Here is a 22,231-nt window from a genome sequence, read left to right on the forward strand (position 1 = left end):
CACTTAGGAATTTATGTAATAAATCAGCAGGGTTACTATCCAAAAGTAAAAAGTATTTTCTTTTAATCTACCTTTGTAGTCCCATAACTAATGCTTGACTGAAAGTCTTTTGTGCTTGAGTTCTACCAGATTTCAAGATCAAAGGCAAGAATGTTTTTCAGGCACCTTTTTCTTTCTAATTCCTAGCTTAGTAGGTGTGCTCCCTAAGTTCAGATAAACTGTTGGAGTGATTTAATTAGCTTGAGTTTAAGATATATTTGTTAAACTTGGTTGTAGGTTCAAAACAAAAACACATGAAAACTGAACACACTTGCCTTTACAAATAACTGTTTACTTAACAGATTGAGAAGGTCTTAGCATGAGAACATGTAATTCATGAATGTGCTGTTGCCTACTTAAGTATGGTTAGTGTTTAGATTCTTGAGCCTGGAAGAAAAATAGAAAAGATTTAAGTATAGGTACATATGGATATACGCACATATGTACGTTTCTATCTACCTACTGGATGTATATTACTTTTATGCTGGCTTTGCTCTTTAAAAAATAAGAGTGTGGCAAGACACAAAGATGACTTTTATTTAAAGAAATACTTAAGAGTCCTTGCTTGCTCTCATATTCCCCAACTCTTCTATTGCAGAGTCAGTCCGCTACTGCGGTTATCCTGAATTGGGAGGGTTTTATGAGAATTCAACTCCATGCTTAACATGAATTAATCAGTGTCATTTTGATATACTGCCACCAGTAGTTTACAAATGATGCTACTTATTACTATACCAATTATTCATAGTGTTAAATATTGTACCAGCTTTTATTCTTTAATCTTTCCCAAAAGAAAACACACACAACATACACATAGGTACACACACACACACACACAAACACACACAGAAGGAGAGGACAGGATTAAATTAAAAGTGGAAAGAATATTATTCTCTTATATCAACTAGCTAAAGCTGAATATTAAAATCTGCTATGGTACTGAAGGTATTCAAAGCTATTCCTAAAAACCATTTTAGAGCAGGAGACAATACATTCTAAATTGGAAACAAAAGAAACTCTAAGCATTAAAGAACTGAGAATTTTTAATAGTCAGCTACTGTTTATTCAGAAAGATTGTTGAATAAGCTATTCTAATTAGATTTCTGATATATAATATAGATTACTATTTTTCCAACAAAAATTACAACTTTGGATATAATCTTTCTTTAATAATATAAAATATACTTAAGAATCTTTTAGTAACCACTGTTTAAATTATTTGCAAATCACCAATATCATGCCATAAAAAGCATTCTTATCTGAGCTGTCAGGCTGTTTGAATTTACAGATACACAGGATCTACTGCTCTATATTATAAAATGCACAACTAGTATTTTTTGGCTCACTTTTTCTAATTAAACAAATAACCATATCCGTTGGTTATAACTAAAATCAGCAAGTTCTGCCACAGAACTTCACATCTCCTTTTTAGCAACTGTCACAATATAAAGCTATTATTATATTTTTACTAAACTGTTTCCCCAAGAGACAAGTTCTTGCAAGGCAGGAGGCATGTCTTTACATTATTAGATCATTTTTACATCATTAGAACTAGAAAAGTATTTGACTCATATGAACCCTCAATAAATATCTAAAGAGAACAAGAACAAGAACATGTGAAAGAAACAGTGTGTGCTTGCTAAAGGAAAGAAGCAAAGCCAGGGAGAAAGAGGGAGTAGTGAAGGACCAAAAGTAAAAAACATAACAAGAGGCCGAAGAGAGTGCATGTAAGAAGATGGATGTAAAAAGGACAGAGAGAGAGTGAGAAACTGCACAGGAAAAGGAGAGCTCAGGGAAGGAGAATCAGTGAAGGAAGGAAAGAGAGACTTGGAAAGGGAGACAAAAAAGAAACAGAGTTAAAGAAGTTAATAGAAGAGGAGGAGGAGAGACAGAGCCTAAGAGATAAAGGGTTAAAAGGTAGAGGAAAAAAGCAGAAGAAAAGAAAGAATAAGACAGGAAAGGTATAGGGGCACAGAAGAAGGAAGAGAGAAAAAAAGATCATGAGCACAAGCCCAAGTACAAGAGGCAAAGAACAAGAGAAGGAAAAGGGAGTTCAGGAGAAGATAAGAGAGAGTAAGAGGATGAGGATGGGAACAAGAGTGAGAGAAAGAAAATATGAGACAGATGAAGAAGGAAGAGAATGTAAAAGAGCACTCGCAGGGGAAAGGAAAAGAAGAGGAGGAAAAGGACAGAGGGGAAGAATCAGTAAGAAAGAAGAGAGAAGGAATAGAAAAGACAAAAGAGTGGGGAAGAGAAAGAAACAGAGTATGCATCCTGAGCTCTGCTTACACGTATATACAGTTATACTGCAAAATATTCTATGAACTCAAAAAAGGAAACACTTAGTGTAATCAAATAATGAAAAAGTCCATTGCTTCCTCTAATCAGAGGTGGCGGAAATCAAATTATGCCTCTATGATGGTCCAATGTAGTCCCTTCAGCATAAAGATACCCTACAAACATTTGATTAATTGTCCAAATCAGCAAGCATATAAGAACTGTTACATAAAAGCAGGGCTAAAGAGGATAATACAAAACCATATTAGAAAATGATTTTAAATAAATCAACAGCAAAATACCCATTAAAAAAGAAAAAAGCAAAAGCAAAAGCAAAAAAAAAAAAATGCCTATTTTCATATATTAAAACTTTCTTCTTCAAAAAAAAGTTGAGAAATTCCTCTATATGGTAGTAATCTCAACAAATTACTGTAGATTCCAATTATATACTGTTTAAACACTCATCCATGAAGTTATGAAAGTGGTTATCCTTAGGGAGGTAGGAATTCAAAGACACCTGAGTGGGGACTTCAAAGATTCAAAAGTTATACGTGTGTTCAATTTTTAACAAGTCGCTGAGCTTAACATTAGTGTTTTTTTGTGTATATCTTATACTTCAATAAAAAGGATTTTTTTCTTAAAGTCTTACCCGTAAGAGAAAGCATCATTATCTCTCCATTTTGAAATAACAGAAGCTGCCAGTCCAGCCAAAATGGCAGTGCTATCGAAAAACATGTGAAAAGAGTCGGAAATCAAGCCTAAGCTGGAAAAGAACAAACACATTGACAAATTACAATAAAAACCAAATAGTAGGCATCCTTCTCTGAAAGTCTAAGATTCAGCTTTTGTTCATCAGGAATTAACCATCTAAAACAACAATTTAAATATGCTATATAGATAGCTATTGAGGATAAATTTCAAATATCTAAAAAGTAAACCCTCATACCTCCTGCACAAGGAAAAGCCCAGCTGCTGTGAGAGAGGCAGAAACAAAACCATCTGCTGCTGAGTGAGGGGTAGGAATGTGACCACCCCTTGGTCACCTGCAAAGGTCAGCTGCCACTGAAAGAGTGGTAGGAAAAAAAAGCCATCTACTACTGGGACGAGGCTGATACCTACTTGCACCCAGGATCTTAACAACGCAAAGGTCTGCTATTGTTGAGTATCCTGCTCCTCCCTTTTGATACCAGGCTGAGGACAGTGGGGATAGGCTGAGAGACAGGGAGAGCTGCAGGATCATTAATACTCACCCTGACACTCAGGTGCACAGGTTTGCCTGACTAGAGATACAACAAGAGAACCGAGTCCTACCCTCCCCACCAAGCCTTGAATAAAGTACAGGGAACGGTAAACTACCAGTGAGAGCACAAAGAGATATGTGTAGAACTTGCTAAAAGCTGAGAGTGGAGCAAGGACCCAGAAAAAATCCTCCAGTACTCCAAATGCAATACTAATCACAAAGTACTAGGAACCACTGAAAAATTTAAAGGCTGTGATTTGTTGAAATCAGCAACAACAAAACACAAAACCCAGCTCAAACCCAGTTCAACTATTGACCAGATAGTTTCAAAACTCCCATATTAATGGCCAGGCAGAAAAATAGGTGTGCCTATTTCCAGACATATACAGTCTCTATTATTCTTTTAAACAATGTCCAGCACTCAATGACAAAATCAAGAAAAAAAAAAGAGACTCATTGTTAAGAGTTACAACAGTCAACAGAACCAGAAACGGCCCAGATGTTGGAACTATTAGATAGGACTTTAAAACAAATACAATTAATATGTCAAAGGATGTGGTATAAAATCAGAGAAAATTCATTAACAAATGAAGAATTTCCGCAGATAAAAACTATAAAATAATATAATGGAAATGATAATTTTTTGTAAAATTACAATATGGAGTAATAACAGTCATGGGCTTCTGAGCAGACTGGACACAGAAAGAATCAGTTAGGTCAAAAGAAGTTATACAAAGTGCAACACAAAGAGAAAAGGGAGTGAAAACAAACATACAAACTTTCCCAAACCAGTCTGGAAACGTTGAGCATACTAAAATATATGTATTTAGAGTCTCGGGAACTGAAAAGAAAAAAAGAAAGGAAAAGCATTTAAAAAGAAAATGTTTGAGAGTTTTCTGAAATTCATAAAAGAAAATAAATCACAGATCCAAGAAGATTAATGAATCCCAAGCAAGGAAAAAAACCCTAAACACTTCACAAATCACTAAACACCAAAGAGAAAGAAAAAAATCTTAGAAAACCAGAGGGGAAAAAAGAGAAAAATTAAATTAAAAAAATAAAAATACAATTTATAGCATGTTTTTCTTCAGAAACTATTCAAGCCAGAATGCAATGGAGCAACATCTTTAAAGTATTGAAAGACCAAAAAAAAAAATGTTGTCAACAACCTAAGGTATGACAATAATAGCACACAGAACGGAATAAAAAAACAAAGTGTATTTAAATAAGGTTCTTATCAGACACATGAAATGACATATTATTTGTGATAATTTAAATATTAATATTATACATCCTAAGCACCTACTAAGAAAAGCCACCAAAAGAAGGGCAGGAAATCCTCTACCAACACAAAGCAGACGTTCTGCTACCACTGGGGATGGAGCAGGAAAGTTGTTTCCATCCAGGACCATACACATACACAGAGTAGAGTTTGGCTTCACAGGAGGAGTAAAAATGTTGACAAAAATCATACTCCTGAGGTTTAGGCTTACAGAATCTACCAAAGACAGAGGTTTTGGGTCAAAGTCAACAAATACCCCTCTGCCTTCACCATAAACTGGGTACTGAGTAACAAGGAAGAGCAGTCTATAGCTTGGGTAGGGGTAAGAGCATAAAGAAAAGAGCTTCTATGGCATAGGCACCATACGGGGACTACTAAAAGCACAAAGTCTAACCAACTGGTGGTCTGACAGACAAGGCATACCTATTTCCGATCATAAATACTATTACCCCAGTATCTACTGTTTTTTACTCATAATGTCCAATATTTGATAAAAAATTTCAAGACACACAAAAAGAGCCAAAAAAAAAAAAAGAAGTCACTATGGAGAAAGCAGTTAACAGAACCAGACCAAGATATTGACCCAGATACTGGAGCTATCATAAACTGTAATTAATATGCTAAAGGATCAATGGAAAAAGTGGATAAAATATATGAACCAATGGGAAATTTGGTAAAGAAGTGGGAAATATAAAAAATAATCAAATGGAAATGCTAGAAACAAAAAACAAGTTATCAGCAATAAAGAATTCTTCCAATTGGCTTATCACAGACTGGACACAGCTGAGGAAAGAAATCCGTGAACTTGAAGTCAATAAAAATTTTCTGAAAGCAATCATCAGTTCAGTCTTTAAAAACAAGCTTCTGAAGTCAGAGTACCTGGGTTCAAATCCCAGCTCCATATTTACTAGTTCTGTGACCAGTAAGTTGCTTAACTTCTTTGTGCCTCGATTTAGCCATTACTTAAACAGAGTAATAGTATAAAAGTGATATAATTGTTATAATAATTGAGTTAATATATGTGAAACATTTACCACAATGCTTGCCACATTAAAACAACACTAATATTCCTGTTACTAATTATTAATAAATTACATTATTAATTATTAACTATTATTAATGCTTACAATACCTGGTGTTCCCAAGCACAACCCATACCTCTTAATATTTGGCTAGATGCTAGAGCTTTCATTGGAAGTGCTATAAACTAAAAGTCAAAAACATTCTTCACACATACAGAAAAAGCATGGTTTTAAATTTTTCTCATAATTTGGAATAATTATATAATTAGAAACTAAGTCAAAGCACTTTATTTACCAACAAGAAAAAGCACAATAATTTATAAACCTCTGCCATATCACTACAAAAGATTTGAGAAATCGTCTTAAACTTTTATCATGAACCTTATTTATTCCACTATTCCACTGAAATAGATATATTAGTAAGTTTAAGTGCAGACAGTACTTTAACCATTTCATCTGACATCTAACTCAAAGCAGAATGAGAATTGGTGAATAAATGGAAAAGCAGAATAATAAAACTGATACATGAGAACAAGGTAAGGGGCATGTTATTCATGCAATTCTCTTAGATTTAATATTTTAAGATTTGCCCTTGGATAGATTACCGAAAATTACACACTTGAACAACAACATCTATGTAACATGGAAAATAATGATTTAACTTTATTTTGAAGTATGAAAGACTCATGTGAAGAATTTCTCTATACTGTGATAAAACCACTAATAAAGACATTGTCTATGATTTTGTTTTCTGAAATCTTTTCCATGAAAAGACTAATATGGCAAAATACTGTTAAAATACGGTTTCAGAAAACTATCTTTCTACTCTGATAAAATGATAGAATTTTGTTCACTTTATGGAATTTTATAACTAAATTTAAAAGTCAATTTTGGGAGCTAAACTAGACTACATATTTAATAGGTTTAGTTTTTCCTCCCTAGGTATGGTTTCTTAACGATTTTATTTCTTAATGGAAGTGCTTTATTAGTATAAACAGCTTTTATTTGAAATGACTGTAATCAGTTTTAGAAGGCAGGGCATTCATTCTAAATAAATAAAAGCAAACATTTACCAATTTATTGATCTATATTTTACTATCTATTTCACTATATATTTAGTAAAACACTGTCATGGGTTGAATTGTGTTCCTGCCCCCAAATTCATATGTTGAAGTCCTAACCTCTAGTACCTGTGAATGTGACCTTATTAGTAACAGGCTCGATGCAGATATAATTAGTTAATATTAGGTCATTAAGGTGAGCCCTCATCCAGTGTCCTTATAAAAAAGAGAAATTTGGAAGAAGACACATAGATCACCATGCGAAGATTAGGAAGAGATTAGGTGATGCTCCTACAAACCAAAGACTGTCCAAGATTACCAGCAAACCAACTGAAGCTACAGAAAGATCGTGGAACAGATTTTTCTTCAGAGTCCTCAGAAAAAATCAACCCTGATGATACTTTGATCTCAGACTTCTAATCTCCAGAATTGTGAGACAATAAATTTCTGTGGTTTAAGCCACCTAGTTTGTGGTGCTTTGTTAGACCAGCCTAGCAAACTAATACACACTCATATTTTTTAACAAATTTATTTTATATGCATCCAACATACACCAAACATTGCCGTAATGCAAAAAAAAAAAAAAAAAAAGTAAATTTCTTTTGCATACAATAGCAGTCATGTTTCTTTTAAAGAGGTGTGGATATAGCACGGCAATTTTAATACTCATCAAAATGAAATTTTATTTAAATTTTAAGTAAACTTAATTAGCATTATTATTTTTAGTACTTAATAAATTGTGACTACCTGAAAAACTACTTCCTCTTCTGAGATGGAAGAACATTATGTTCTTTTAAAACACTGCAATATGAGATCTCTTCCCTTAAACCTGATACCATGATTTAAAAATTACCCACCTGCAAATACACAAACTCATGGGAAAAACAGTCTACTTTTAGTTCTCTGCTCACCTATCACATGTAAAAATACTGCTTATGAGGGATGTCAATTTTACTGTTCATATTCAATCTTAGAAAATGTTTCTGATTATGAATTATATTTAAACTATATGGTATAAATTTCCTTAAAAAATAAAGGTAGCACAGAGAATACCTAAGGTTATATGACTGAAACAACAAAGTAAACCATGATAAAGTAAGCTGGTTGTGAAAATCCATGTACTTGTAGACTCCTCTTCAAACACTGCTAGTTTCTCTAAAATGTATTTGCAAACTTTTTTAAATGACTACCTTCTAAAGACATTTTAACATGGAAAACCGACCAGGCGCAGTGGCTCAAGCCTGTAATCCCAGCACTTTGGGAGGCTAAGGTGGGTGGATCACCTGAGGTCAGGAGTTCGAGACCAGCCTGGCCAACACAGCAAAACTCCCTATCTACTAAAAATAAAAAAAATTAGCCAGGAGTGGTGGCGCACACCTGTACTCCCAGCTACTTCGGAGGCTGAGGCAGGAGGATTGCTTGAACTCAGGGGGCGGAGGCTGCAGTGATCCAAGATCACACCAGTGCACTCCAGCCTGGGCAACACAGTAAGACTCCACCTTAAAAAAAAAGAAAAAGAAAACATCTTCGTGTATAAAGGAGAAACCTCAATACATGAATACAGAAGCAAAAACAGCACAAATGTCAATAGAATATATGGCAAAAGAAATTTTTGAAAAGAACTTTATTTAGGGTCTATTGGAGGCAAAAACAAAGAAAACGAGAAAGAGAACCTATAAATTAAGAGCGACTTAAGAGACATATAAGCTAAATACTATGTATGGATCTTGTTTGATTTCTAATCTGTAAAACCAAACATAAAAAGCATTTATGAGACAATGAGGGACTCCTGAATACTCACTAGCTGGATATTAATGAGTCATTAACTTTCATAGGTGATAATGGTTTTCTGTTATGTTAAAGAGGGGGTTGATTTTATCTTTTAGAGAAGCATAATGAAATAGTTATAGAAGAAATTACATCTTGTAAGTGCTTTAAAACACTCCAATAGCGGGACAGGGACAACAGATGAAATAAGACAGACCATGTATTGATAAATGTTAAGGCTGGGTGATGGGTACATGAGGTCCATTAAACTCTCCACTTTTATATATGTTTAAAACAGCCAATGATAAAAAATGGTTTAAAAGGTCTATTGGTACCTAAGCTAACAGTATATTTCTCCTGTTTGTTAAACATGTGTTCAAAATTGAAAATAAGGAATGATCCTAATTCAGAAATCCCTTACCAGGTAGTTTCCATGATGTGGAAAGTCAAAGTCATGGAAAAACATTAACTATCAATTTATTATCAGGAAATTAGAAAGTTCTTCGAATCCTGACATTAGCAAAGTCAGTAAACTAAATGAGTTACAGTGAAATAACCCACAACTCCACCACATTCCATTATATAGTCCCTTACTTTAAAAAAAAAAAGTCTAAGCAAAATGGAATACTTATCTATATTTTTAAGGTGGAAAATAAAATTATAGGAAAGCAAAAGGCATCACCATAAGCTGGTAAGTAATGCTGCCTTTTGAGAAGGAAAAAGTTGATTTTAAAAGACTGAGAGACATGAAAATTTTAATAGAAAAACATGTGATTGATAGAACTATTTTTCTTCACTAAGGAATTACTTTACAAACATCTGCTGTGAAATATTATATTGAAGTAGAACCAAAAAAATGTCTGGTATTGTCTTAAACATTTTTTCAACCAATATTTACTTTGTTAACACAAAGACATTAACCCTCAGAGTTACCTAAGTGTCTTCTATGTCTAAGGGAAAAATGGTTGCAAGAGCTTTGGTAAGAAACACTACTGAAATTAAATCTGTTAATAATGAAGTAAAAATGTAAGAACATAAAAACACAGAAACTATATTGAGATACTAGAAAACAAGTGTGATTTTTTTGGACATCAAACTTAGATAATAGGTGCTGTAGGCTCTGCTGCTCACTTGCAAAGTAAAAAACTCTAGGCCTCAATTTTCCACCTACAGAAGATGATACGTTAGTTTGTCTCTCTCTCTCTCAAGTCCCACTTCCAGAACCTACACTCTCTACATATTCCCTTTCTTCCTTAGTAAAAAATCCCAGACTTTCCACAGAATACATGGTTGAGTAGAATAAAGAATACATTTGCAACTAGGCATGACCATGTGATAAAGTTTTAGTGAAAGCATCGTGTGTTAGCATCCAGATAAATCTTAAAAAAAAAAAAAAATGTGCACACCTTTTACCTCTTCTTCTCTGCATTCCAGACATTATGCTGCCAGGGATGGCTCAAACTACCCATCTTGGAAATGAAGTTTTATCTTGCTTAAGCAACCATTAATTTAGGTTTTTGTTTTGTTTTGAGACAGAGTATTATTCTGTCACCCAGGCTGCGGTGCAGTGGCACAATCTCGGCTCACTGCAACCTCTGCCTCCCGGGTTCAGGCGATGTTGGTGTCTCAGCCTCCCATGTATCTGAGATTACAGATGTGCAAAGTTTTTCTGTAACTTGAAAACAAACTTAACCCTAGATGATACAAAACCACATTCTTACACTATGTTACCTTGAGATTAGTCAGTTAGTCAACAATAAATTAGTAAATGAAAAATAAAATACTAGAAGGAAGCAAAAAATCACATACAGAATTTCTACCATATTCCTCCCAATTTCTTTTTGAGACAGAGTCTCGCTCTGTTGCCCAGGCTGGAGTGCAGTGGCCGGATCTCAGCTCATTGCAAGCTCCACCTCCCGGGTTTACGCCTTCCCCTGCTTCAGCCTCCCAAGTAGCTGGGACTACAGGTGCCCGCCACCTCGCCCGGTTAGTTTTTTGTATTTTTTTAGTAGAGATGGGGATTCACTGGGTTAGCCAGGATGGTCTCAATCTCCTGACCTCGTGATCCGCCCATCTCGGCCTCCCAAAGTGCTGGGATTACAGGCTTGAGCCACCGCACCTGGCCTATTCCTCCCAATTTCTAAGAGTGACAGAATGTAATGTAATGTTTTGTCATTGCTGTTTTTCCTTAACAGGGATAGTTACCATTTTTAGTATAGGTAATATAATTCCATACATTAATCATTCCCTCATTCTTTCATTTAGCAAATATGTATTAAGCATCCACTATGTTCTAGGTACTGAAGTGCCTACATAAGATGGAAAAGATCCCTATGTTGATACAGTTTACATTCTAGTGGGAAGGTGAAAGGTAGCAGATATTTATTGAGGGGGAAAAATATACAACAATTACCTATTTTTCCACTGAAGATACCTACTGATCACCAAAAATATAAATCAACTATAAGTTCTTCCTTTAAAATGAAGGCTCTGAAAAAGAACCAGAACAATTTAACATTTGTTAAAATTAGATCAACTGTTTCTATGAACCTTTATTTGTGAAGTGAGTGTTTTATTCATGTTTTAGTCCTCTACAGGAAAAATGAGTTTTGGAAGAAATTTAATCAAGGAACTGAAAAGCTAATTGAACCTACGGGAACACAGATAATCTTCTGGTCATATAAAGAAATTATTGATCAGTCAACAAAAGAAACTAAAAATTTTGGTGTCTAAATAAAAAACACAGAAAGCCAGATTATTAAAAGTCCAGAGAAATGTCTAAATCTGCCCAAATGTCAATAAGAAGAGATCTGTATTAAAAAATAATATTTAAGAATAATTGGTTGTAGATATGGAGATTAACATAAATGGGCATGAGATGACGGATACGTGCTAAATGATCTAAGTACAATACACACTGGAGCTAGATTTCAAATCCAGCTAGAAGACATAACACAATGAAAAGCAGTATAAGCTGTACCAGTAAAGAAGAGCAAGTCACCTAAGGGTAAAAGAAGTCACCTACAACCGATGTTTTTGTTATGCACTGATGCATAGTGACTTAAAAAATAACGGTTTTAGTAATCTCCCCAATAGATCTCTACAGATCAGAAGAGTTACTATATACTTAGCTTTCCATGAAAGGTGGTTTAGGAACTTCAAGTATGAATCTCTTGAATGAGATATTTCACAGAGTGACTTATGCAATGGAAAGCCATAGTGAAACATTTCAATAGAAACTATCTGTAGCAAAATATGCATATATAAGTTATGATACACTCTTGATACAATCAGCACATATGCCAAAATTATGGCATAATTTAGGAAGAGAAAAATGTAAAATATACTGTAATATCTATTTATGATAAAGTGTGATTATTCAAGTATAAGTGCTTTTAACATCTACAGTATATTAAAGTGTGTTAATATTATGGGATTAAAGAATTAATCTATGATGGGGTATCCTTGAAATAAATACATCTGATTCCCAAAGGATTCAAAATGGTTATTACATATATTAAGATTTCATTGTGCCAATATGCCTTTACACACAACTGTTGACTAAACCAATAACCTTCATAATCTGCTGGTTATTGAGTATTTTTTGTAGAACTGAATTGATGGTTGAACTGAAAGAAGCCCACGCATTACATAAAAGTATACAAGTCACAAAACCTGATGATATTACCTGTCAATGTTTGTTCTCAACAGAAGATCAAGGACAGCAATTTTCTCTGAAAATGGGTCTTAAAGAACAGAGACTAAGTCTACTTAACAAATAGAAAGCAGGTTCTTAATCTAGAGTCCAAGATTTAGTACAGGCAACCCAACATCCTGAAGCTTTATGTACAATTCTGAGTATTGGCTTTCTTCAGAGTTTTGAACGAGTATTGGATCTAAAGACAGAATTAGTACACCTAGGAATGTGACAGTCTCATTGTTAGCAGAACAACTTCATAAGATCTTAAGTTATTCAACAGCAAATACCTGAATAATAGTAACTTCACTGCCATAGAGTTACACACTAGATTTTCCTCCTCCTAAGGATGTTTCAAAAACAAAAAGGAAAAACCCTCAAAGGTGCCACCAAAACCCAAGAAATGTTGTTTCTAGAAAACTATATGGGATTTTTACATCGCAGTTAACACAAGAGGAAAATCATGAGACAGTTTCGGCATTAAAGAGAAAAGAGAATGACACATATTTCTCCGGATATCCCTTTATAAAACCTCCCATTCCAAGCCCCAATAACAAACTAAGTAGAACATCTCAAATATACTCTCGGAATCTCAAGGGTGAAATCCAAATGCCACTCCCCCCTGAGAGAGGCCGCAAACAAGTTTCTCCCAATTCCAACAAAGTGGGTAAAGCTAAGGCCTGCAATTAGAAATGAAGGATTCTGTCCGTCTGCTAAAATAAGGAGGGGGCTTGTCAGTCTTGCCTGATGGAACCGGAGGGGAGGGTGACAACAGAGGTTGCACAGGATAGGCCTCAGATCTTACTCAAGAACTGTAGCCCTATCAGATTGGTGCGGGTATGGGAAAACAACTCAGCAGCAGAGGTAGGTAATGAAGGTAGGACCTGAACCTCCTGGTGAGGAGCTACGTGGCATTAAGCAAACAGTGTTTCGTCTCCCTCACACCCTGTTTCCGCCCAAACCATTTTCCCCTTTGGTTACCAGTTGCTCCAGATGCCGTAGAGTAGTTCCACAAAAGCGAAAGAGAGGTTCAGGCACAGGAAGAAAAACAGGTTCCGGGACGTCTTGTCGGACAGGATAGACCTGGGAATGATACACGTGGAAAAGAGCCGGGAGAGTTAAGGAGGTGCCGGGACCCCGAGGCTGGGTACCCTTTTCAAGTTCCTCCCAGTTCACATGCTCCTTTCCTCACAGCTAGGGGTTGACCGGGAGTTTCCGACGCTCCCTCCCTGGACCTCGGGCCTTCTTGAGGTCTGGGCCTTCTCCCTTTCTGCCGGACACCCCCTCCCCGCAAACACAGCACCCCGCACCTAAACCAGCCCGAGATCTTGCCGAACAGATTGAACTTGGGTGGTTTGTATTCATCGTCCTTGATGGACAGGGGCAACATCTTCTCTGCCCGGCGAAGAGCCGGGTCTACTCCCCTCTAGAAGTGGCTCCGTGGGGTGATGGCAGTGATAGCAGTGACGCCTCAAACGGGAATCCCCAGCGCTTGTCCGGGGCCGCGCGCCGCTGCGAGACACAGACAGACACAGACACACACCCGGGAATTCGCTTACTTCCGGCCCGGGCCGCGCAACGCGTCCTGGGACGGGAAAGGAGGGCGGCCAGTCGCGGGCGGGGCCTGCGCGGCGGAGGGCGGGGCTTGCTGCGGGGGCAGGGTGGGAATGGTGCTGGAGCTGATGGAGGAACGCCAGCAGGTGGCAACTACGAGGGCTTTTGCGGGGCTGACCTGGGGTGGAGTCCTGCCACCCGGACTCAGGAGGAAAATCCTGAGGTGGCGACCTGCAGACTGGGCTGTCAGGAGATGGAGAGCGCGCTCACGCCCACCCGACCGCCTACTACCAGTGTTCCCGGATGCATGGGCTCCAGCGCCTGCCCTTTCGCCATTTCCTCCCAACTGGCATTAAATCCTGGTGTAGTAGTTATCAGTAATTAAGAGGCTAGGCAGCCACGTGTTCTATTGCTGCCAGTCCGCAGGACACGCAGGTGATCGTTTTGCTGCGTTAACTCTATGGGCGCCCAAATCTTAGGAATCCATTCCACGCCACCCCGAAGACAGCGCTTGACCCTTCTGGACTGCCACGCAGGAGGCAATCAATGTTTTTCTTTCTTTCCTTATTTTTTTAAGAGACAGGGTCTCGCCCTGTCACCCAGGCTGGAGCACAATGGCAGGACCAAGGCTCACTACAGCCTGGAACTCCCGGGCGCAGGTGATCCTCCTCAGCCTCGGGAGTAGCTGAGACCCCAGGCGCGCGCCACCACGCTTGGCATCAATCAATGTATTTAAAAACAAAGGCTGTTAAACGTGTTATAGAAAAGAAGCTGTTTAATGGTAGGTCCTACCAGACGTGTTTGTTTTATTTTTAGATTTGGTTAATGCATTGTTTCCCGTAAAATCTCAACCCACGGAAACCCGAAACTCTAGAATTCGTGCAGGTCCCTTTCGCTTCCAGGTCATCCTCGGGGCAACGGCCGCCGCTCTAATTCTTGTCAGAACTTCCAGGCCCAGTTTCAGCAATGTGCAGGCAGAAGCTGACGCCTCGGTGGGATGCGAGGGCGTGCGGAGCGCGGGGAGGAGAGCCCCGCTGGCCTTTCCAGGGGACCCACGGTGGATGGGAACGCTCCTTCGGGCGCCTTTCCGGGAAGTTGTTTGGCTGAGGGCAGGTGGTCCGTCACGTGAATGATTAAAAGTTGTTACCTTGGAGAAGAAATGGGGGAAAGGATTGGCTTTCGGAGGTGGGCTGGAAACTACAAAACCGAGCTTCTTGGGAATGCCTTTTAGGCTAACAGGAAGTGGAGCGTCACCGAAAGGGAGGGGCGGCCACTCGGGGACTGTCCCCTGCTCCAGGCGCTCACTTTGCGGGCGGCGCTTTTTCTAGGTTGTTAATCCAGCGAATGGGGAAGGATAGATGCACGCTGCTTGGTTTAGGAAAAAAAAAACACAAATGAGCGAACGATACGCCCCTTCCGTTTTGTGATAACCAAGCTGCAAAGAAATAAATCGGCTGGCCTTACTGCAATCTACTGCACTCGAGGTAAGGAGACACAGCAAAATGCTCGTGTTAATGTTTTTTTTTTTTTTTTTTTTTTTTGCGTTGAGGGTATATGCATGTCTTGCTCTCGTTCTTGAAACTTTGTGTGTGTGTATGGGGTAGTAATTCTGTGATTTTGTTTTTGAAAATATGTACTTATTCTACAATTTTGAAAAATGTTAATGTTAATTAAAACTGCTGTGTAAAAACAGCTAGGTTTCAGAAGTAAGTTCTGGGAAGAATATTTTGTCTTTGCCTTTGTTAGCATATATTTCATTCTTTTAATTTAAATGTAGAAATATTTAAAATTAGTAGCATTTACTCTTTTTTTGGAAGAAAGTTTTTGTATTAGCAGTAGACCGTGAATTTTACTCTACTGAACTGCTGAGGAAAAATTAATTAGGTGCAAACTAGATAGTTTAAAGATAAATAATTCTATGGTAATTGGATTTTTCTCTAAAACGCCCTTATTCAATATGCTTTAACTTGGGGTAAGGAGCAGGAAGTAATAGAAGTAATTAAATTTTAGCAACTGATTTCCAGCATAATCCTAACTCATCAAGGTCAGCTGCATTTTGAACTTTTTTGTATTCTGCCTTTGAAAATAAGTCCTATGTTTTATACTGTATTGCTACAAATCAGAAATTGCTTAACTGGTTTATGGAGAAACCTACATTACCCGTTTTCAAATAGTTTTGAAATGGATACTAGAAATTGAAGTTTAATTTCAGTTACATCAGTTTCCAGAGACTCCCAATTCCCCCACTCCCCACCCCCAAAGATATATGAGAGGTATTTCCATGAGGACCTTCTCCTTTCAAAAAGTGACAGTGATGTCTTCACATCTTCCAGTCTTGAAGAGCATAATGACCAAATTTAAAACTAAAGACATTTTATTTGCAATATGAAAGTGTGGGTGGACACTATTTAAATCAGGAAAAGTTCTATGAGTGAAAACCGTTAGGCTGTCTCTCACATCTTTTGTCATTGTGAAATAATGTTTGTCCCATATATGTTAACCTATCTTTGTTGTCATATCAAATTTGTTTCTTTCACTCATTCAACAGTCATTTAATGAATGTCTTCTATGTGCCACACTCCGTGCTGGGCACTGGGGATACAAAGTCAGATAAATTGAAAGTTCTTTCCCTGGAGGAATTTTTTGGAGAGAAGTTATGAAGAGAGGGGGGTTGTAACAGGCAAATCAGTCCAGTATTTTAGAACTCTGTGATGTTTAAAATTTACACAAGGGATGTCCTTGGAGCAGTGTGGAGGGACAGCTATCACTAAGTCTTTCTATATATACCAAGCCATTCCTTTTGCCCTTTCAATATGTTGTATTGGGAAATCCAAAATGATTCTTCCACTCTGTTCAAATGGTCAGTATCTTGCAAGTCACCAATCAGAATTCTTAATTCCTTTGTACGTTACAAGATTAAATAGGTTTATAAGATCGTAACATACATATACTATTGAATGTTTTTAAACTAAAAAATGGATTTCTACCCTGAACTTTTAAATACGTTTTTATATCATTTCCTACCAACTAATTGCATTGGGTTAGCTATGCAGACTCTATGGGTGGAAAAACCCCAGCTGCTCAGACATGTGATTAAGGATTCTGAGAAATGACAACAGAGGGAATTAAGGGGCAGAAGCTCATCTCAGTCATGGTTCCAGCTCCTTTTGGGCAATGGTCAGCAAGGAATAGGAAAGATGCTATCTATCATTCCTCAGTAATCAACCCTGGCGTTTGTCTGCAACCCTATTTGACCCTTTTAGATGCTTCAAATTGAGTGCCCTGGGAACTGTTGGTGAAGAAAGGAGTTGTAAAGGTACATAAGAATACAAATTCATATAAATCTAGAAATTGGATACAAGTGCAAATTGCTAACATGTTCAGATGTTTTGCTCCATGGCATACATCCTCTGGTTTCAAATGTGTAACGTTAGATAGTTGGGATCGTGTGCATTTATTTTGCTTCCAGATCCTTGTACTAGGGTTCTCTAGAGGGACAGAACTAATAGGATAGATGTGTATATGAAAGTGAGTTTATTTAAAAGAACTACTCAAACAATCACAACATGAAGTCTTACAGTAGGCCATCTGCAAGCTGAGGAGCAAGAAAGCCAGTAGTGGCTCAGAGTCCCAAAACCTCAAAGGGAGGAAAGCCGACAGTTTAGTCTTCAGTCTGTGGCCAAAGGCCTGAGAGCCCCTGACAAATAACTTGTGTAAGTCCAATAGTCCAAAAGTCAAAGAACTTGGAGTCCGATGTTCAAGGGCAAGAAGCATCCAGTACAGGAGAAAGATGAAGCCCAAAAACTCAGCAACTCAGCTTCTCCCACCTTCTTTTGCCTGCTTTTCCTAGCCATGCTGGCAGTCGATTGGATGGTGCCCACCCACATTGTAAGTGGGTCTTCCTGAGAGTGGGTCTTTCTCTCCTAATCCACCGACTCAAATCTTAATCTCTGCTGGCAACACCAAGAAACACCCAAATACACCTATAAACAATACTTTGCATCTTTTAATTCAATGAAGTTGACAATACTAACCTTCACAAGTCCATCCCTTGTCAACTTGAACCCATACACATTTCTCGAAATCATACCTAATCTCCAAATAAATGAAACTGCCTTTGCAAAAATTGTAACTGAGGAAATTATGACAGTGAAAGATATCAAACCTAACCAACTCCATCTTGCTCGTAACCTCTAAACTGTCCTTGTCCATTCCTGAACATAAGCCAAACTAGCCTTGGGAAGGAATTTATTTTGTAGTTTAAATAATTGCCCTTCCCCAAAGCTAAACTGTTCTTGCGAAATGATTAAAAGGCTACCAGGCACCAAGTTAGGATGAGAGGGGCTGGAATTCTAAATATTACCAGCCATTATTCCAGAGGTCATAAGATTTGCAACTTTTCCAGTTACTCTTGAATATAACATCACTATTGTGAACCTAAGATTGGCCTTTTGAGATGTCTTTTCAGGTTTTTGAATTTCTGATAACTGGATGGCCCCACCTGGACCTGCCGATCAGTTCCATGGCCCCCACCCTGGAGCTGACTCAGCATAAAAGGACAGCTTCAGCTCCCTAAGATTTCATCCATGAGTCAACCAATCAGCACTCCCAACTCACTGACCCCCCTACCCAACAGATTATCCTTAAAAACTCTGATCCCTGAGTTTTTCAGGAGGCTGATTTGAGTAATACTAAAACTCTGGTCTCCTGCACAACTGGCTCTGCATAGATTACTCTTTCTCTTTTGCATTTCCCCTGTCTTGATAAATTTGTTCTGTCTAGGCAGCAGGCAAGGTGAACCCTTACATGGTTACATCAAAACAATAATACAGTCATAATTACACCTATAATACAACTATCCTTTATACAACCAGAAGCATACTAATCCTTAACCTAAATGCTATTACATAAAGTTAGCAACACTTAAATGCTGATATGATGTCAATAAATGTCACATGATACAGGAAAAAGAGGGGAAATAAAGATATATTCTTAGTACAAGTGTATACATTCATAAACATATTCTTAACAAAATAAGGAGGAAAACTCATGACAGTTACAGTCCTAGTTTCTGCAGCTGGTCATGTGGTCATAGCTGGTATTCATCACTGCCTTCTCCTACCCATTCTGTATTCCCTTTTCTTTCAGCAAGTACCTCAGCAGCTCATAGTTTTTTACCTGGTGAATTAAATTGGTACTGCAGAGAGTAGGGCATTGCTATAAAAATACCCCAAACTATGGAAGATACTTTGGAATTGGGTAACGGGTAGAGGATGGAAAAGTTTGGAGAGCTCAGAAGACAGGAAGATGTGGGAAAGTTTGGAACTTCCTAGAGGCTTGTTGAATGGTTTTGACCAAAATGCTGATAGTGATATGGACAATGAAGTCCAGGCTGATGTGGTCTCAGATGGAGATGAGGAACTTATTGGGAACTGGAGCAAAGGTCACTCTTGTTATGCTTTAGCAGACAGGCTGGTGGCATTTTGCTCCTGCCCTAGAGATCTGTGGAACTTTGAACTTGAGAGAGATGATCTGAATTTGGAACTTATGTTTAAAAGGGAAGCAGAGCATAAAAGTTAGGAAAATTTGCAACCTGACTATATGATAGAAAAGAAAAACCCATTTTCTGGGGTAGAATTCAAACCAGCTGAAGAAATTTGCATAAGTAACAAGGAGCCTAAAGTTAATCACCAAGACAATGGGGAAAATGTCTCCAGAGCATGTCAGAGACCTTCACAGCAACTTCTCCCATCACAGACCCAGAGGTGTAGGAGGGAAAAATGGTTTCATGGGCTGGGCCCAGGGCCCTACTCCTGCTCTGTGCAGCTTTGGGACTTGGTGCCCTGCGTCTCAGCTGTGGCTGAAAGGGGCCAACACACAGCTCAGGACATTGCTTCAGAGGGTGCAAGCCCCAAGCCTTGGCAGCTTATACATGGTGTTGAGCCTGTGAGTGCACAGAAGTCAAGAATTAAGGTTTAGGAACCTCTGCCTACATTTCAGAGGACGTATGGAAATGCCTGGATGTCCAGGCAGAAGTTTGCTGCTGGGGTAGAGCCCTCATGGAGAACCTCTGCTAGAGTAGTGTGGAAGGGAAATGTGGAGTTGGAGCCCCCACATAAAGTCCCCACTGGAGCATTGCCTAGTGGAGCTGTGAGAACAGGGTCACCATCTTCCAGACCCCAGAATGGTAGATCACAGACAGCTTGTACTGTGTGCCTGGAAAAGCCACAGACACTCAAATGCCAGCCCATGGAAGCAGCCAGGAAGGGGGCTGTACCCTGAAAAGCCACAGGAGTAGAGCTTCCCAAGACCCTGAGAGCCCACCTCTTGCATCAGCATGCTTTAGATGTGAGACACAGAGTCAAAGGAGATTATTTAAGAACCTTAAGATTTAATGACCACCCCACTGGGGTTTGGACTTGCATGGGGCCTGTAACCCCTCCCCTTTTTTTTGGCCTATTTCTCCCATTTGGAATGGGAGTATTTTTCCAATGTCTATACCCCCACTGTATCTTTGAAGGAACTAACTTGCTTTTGATTTTACAGGCTCCTAAGCAGAAGAGACTTGCCTTGCCTCCAAAGAGATTTTGGACTTGGACTTTTGGGTTAGTGCTGGAATGAGTTAAGACTTTGGGGGACTGTTGGGAAGGCATGATTGTGTTTTGAAATGAAATTTAGGAAGGGCTGGGGTAGAATGATATGGTTTGGCTGTGTCCCCACCCAAATCTCATTTTGAATTGTAATCCCCATAATCCCCACTTGTTGTGTGAGGGACCCAGTGGGAAGTGATTAGATGATGGGGGCAGTTTCTCCCATGCTGTTCTTGTGATGGTGAATGAGTTCTCACAAGATCTGATGATGGCAGCAGTTTTTTCCTGTGCTTACTCACTCTCTCCTGCCCCCTTGTAAAGAAGGTACCTGCTTCACCTTCCATGGTGATCATAAGAGGCCTCCATAACCATGTGGAACTATGAGTCAATTAAATCTCTTTCCTTTATAAATTACCCAGGCTGGGGTATTTCTTTATAACAGTGTGAAAACAGACTAATGCAACCCTCAATAGAAAGATGAAAACCAAAATATAGCACCAACCTCACTGGAAGTCATCATCTACCTAATTGCCTAAATATAATTTTTAGAAGACAGAATAACAAATTTTAATTTCTGAAATAACTCAAGTCTTATGGACAATGGCATTGAAAGCACTGTTTTTTGTTTTGTTTTGTTTTGTTTTAATTTCCTGCTGACAGAAACATCACAGAAAATTCTTTGATTTATCTTAATAGTGACCAGAGAGCCTGCTTCTATCAATCACTGAAGACATAAGGAATTTTTTTTTTAAATTAAACTTCAACACAATGAGGTAGGTACCAATATTTTTTGGCTTTTGTTTAATTGTTGTAAAATACATATAACATAAAATTTATCATCTTAACGGGTTTTAAGTATATAGTTCAGTAGTGTTAACTGTTTTCACATTGTTGTGCAACTGATCTCTGGAACTTTTTCGTCTTGCAAAACTGAAACTTTATACCCACTGAAAAACGACTGTCCATTTTTTCCTACTCCCAGCCCCTGGCAACTGCCATTCTTTCTGTTTCTGTAAATTTGACTTTCCTAGGTACTTCATAATAAATGGAATCATACAGTATTTGTCTTTTTGTGACTGCTTATTTCAATTAGCATAATGTCTTCAAGATTCATCTATGTTGTGGCATGTATCAGAATTCCCTAATTTGTAAAAACAGAATAATAATACTCTTTTATACCTATGTGTCACGTTTTCTGAATGTATTATTTGTTCATCTGTCACTTGACCTTTAGGTGGCTTCTGCCTTTTGGCTTTTGCAAATAAGGCCACAGTGAACATAGGTAAAATACCAGTACTTTGTCTGAGAAAAATTATTTCCCCTAGAGTTGGTTTTATTTCTTTGGAAACAATAATTCTTAGTTAAGCCAAAATCTTAGAAAATACTGAGAGACCTCTCTTAAGTCCATTGAAATAGTAGTCCAGGTTACAGAATGAAGTCAGTACCTATAGAGTTGAATATTCTTGTAGACCAGAACAAAGCTGGAAATAGAGACTATTCAGAAGACATAGAAAATACCATGTGGCTCAAGTGAGAGAGTCGAGAGTTTGATTTAGGCTTGCCACTCTTTCTGTGGCTCAGGAAAAATCATTTAATACTATATTCTCAATCTCAGATGTCCTGTCTGCAAAATTTGAAACACCAATTTGAGGTAATCTATAACATGAAGCAGGGAGAACTCTGACAACTTTCATTAGTAATG

The 22,231-nt window shown here is 38.1% G+C and overlaps 2 protein-coding genes across 9 annotated transcripts in view; one reads left to right on the forward strand and one right to left on the reverse strand.

Moving 5' to 3' along the window:
- SLC30A7 (solute carrier family 30 member 7) overlaps positions 1-13,962 on the reverse strand; it is a 100,376-nt gene extending 86,414 nt beyond the window's left edge. For all 3 annotated transcript variants that reach the window (XR_002726189.3, XM_023191320.2, XM_023191319.2), the window contains exons 1-3: positions 13,696-13,962; positions 13,367-13,468; positions 2,966-3,079 (exon numbers count right to left, since the gene is read on the reverse strand). Coding sequence is in view for 2 of the 3 variants with exons in the window: in XM_023191320.2 (XP_023047088.1) it covers positions 2,966-3,079; positions 13,367-13,468; positions 13,696-13,775 (296 nt within the window). In the remaining variant the exon portion in view is untranslated. The remainder of the gene's footprint in view (positions 1-2,965; positions 3,080-13,366; positions 13,469-13,695) is intronic.
- An 83-nt stretch (positions 13,963-14,045) lies between these two features.
- EXTL2 (exostosin like glycosyltransferase 2) overlaps positions 14,046-22,231 on the forward strand; it is a 32,130-nt gene continuing 23,944 nt past the window's right edge. For 2 of the 6 annotated variants that reach the window (XM_023191325.2, XM_023191330.2), the window contains exons 1-3: positions 14,727-15,423; positions 20,486-20,544; positions 21,226-21,302. In XM_023191325.2, the coding sequence (XP_023047093.1) occupies positions 21,298-21,302 (5 nt within the window). In that variant the 5' untranslated portion in view covers positions 14,727-15,423; positions 20,486-20,544; positions 21,226-21,297. The other 4 variants (XM_023191326.2, XM_023191328.2, XM_023191327.3 and 1 more) reach the window with 4 other exon arrangements.

Source organism: Piliocolobus tephrosceles, chromosome 1, assembly GCF_002776525.5.
Source record: "Piliocolobus tephrosceles isolate RC106 chromosome 1, ASM277652v3, whole genome shotgun sequence".
Lineage (NCBI taxonomy): Eukaryota > Metazoa > Chordata > Mammalia > Primates > Cercopithecidae > Piliocolobus > Piliocolobus tephrosceles.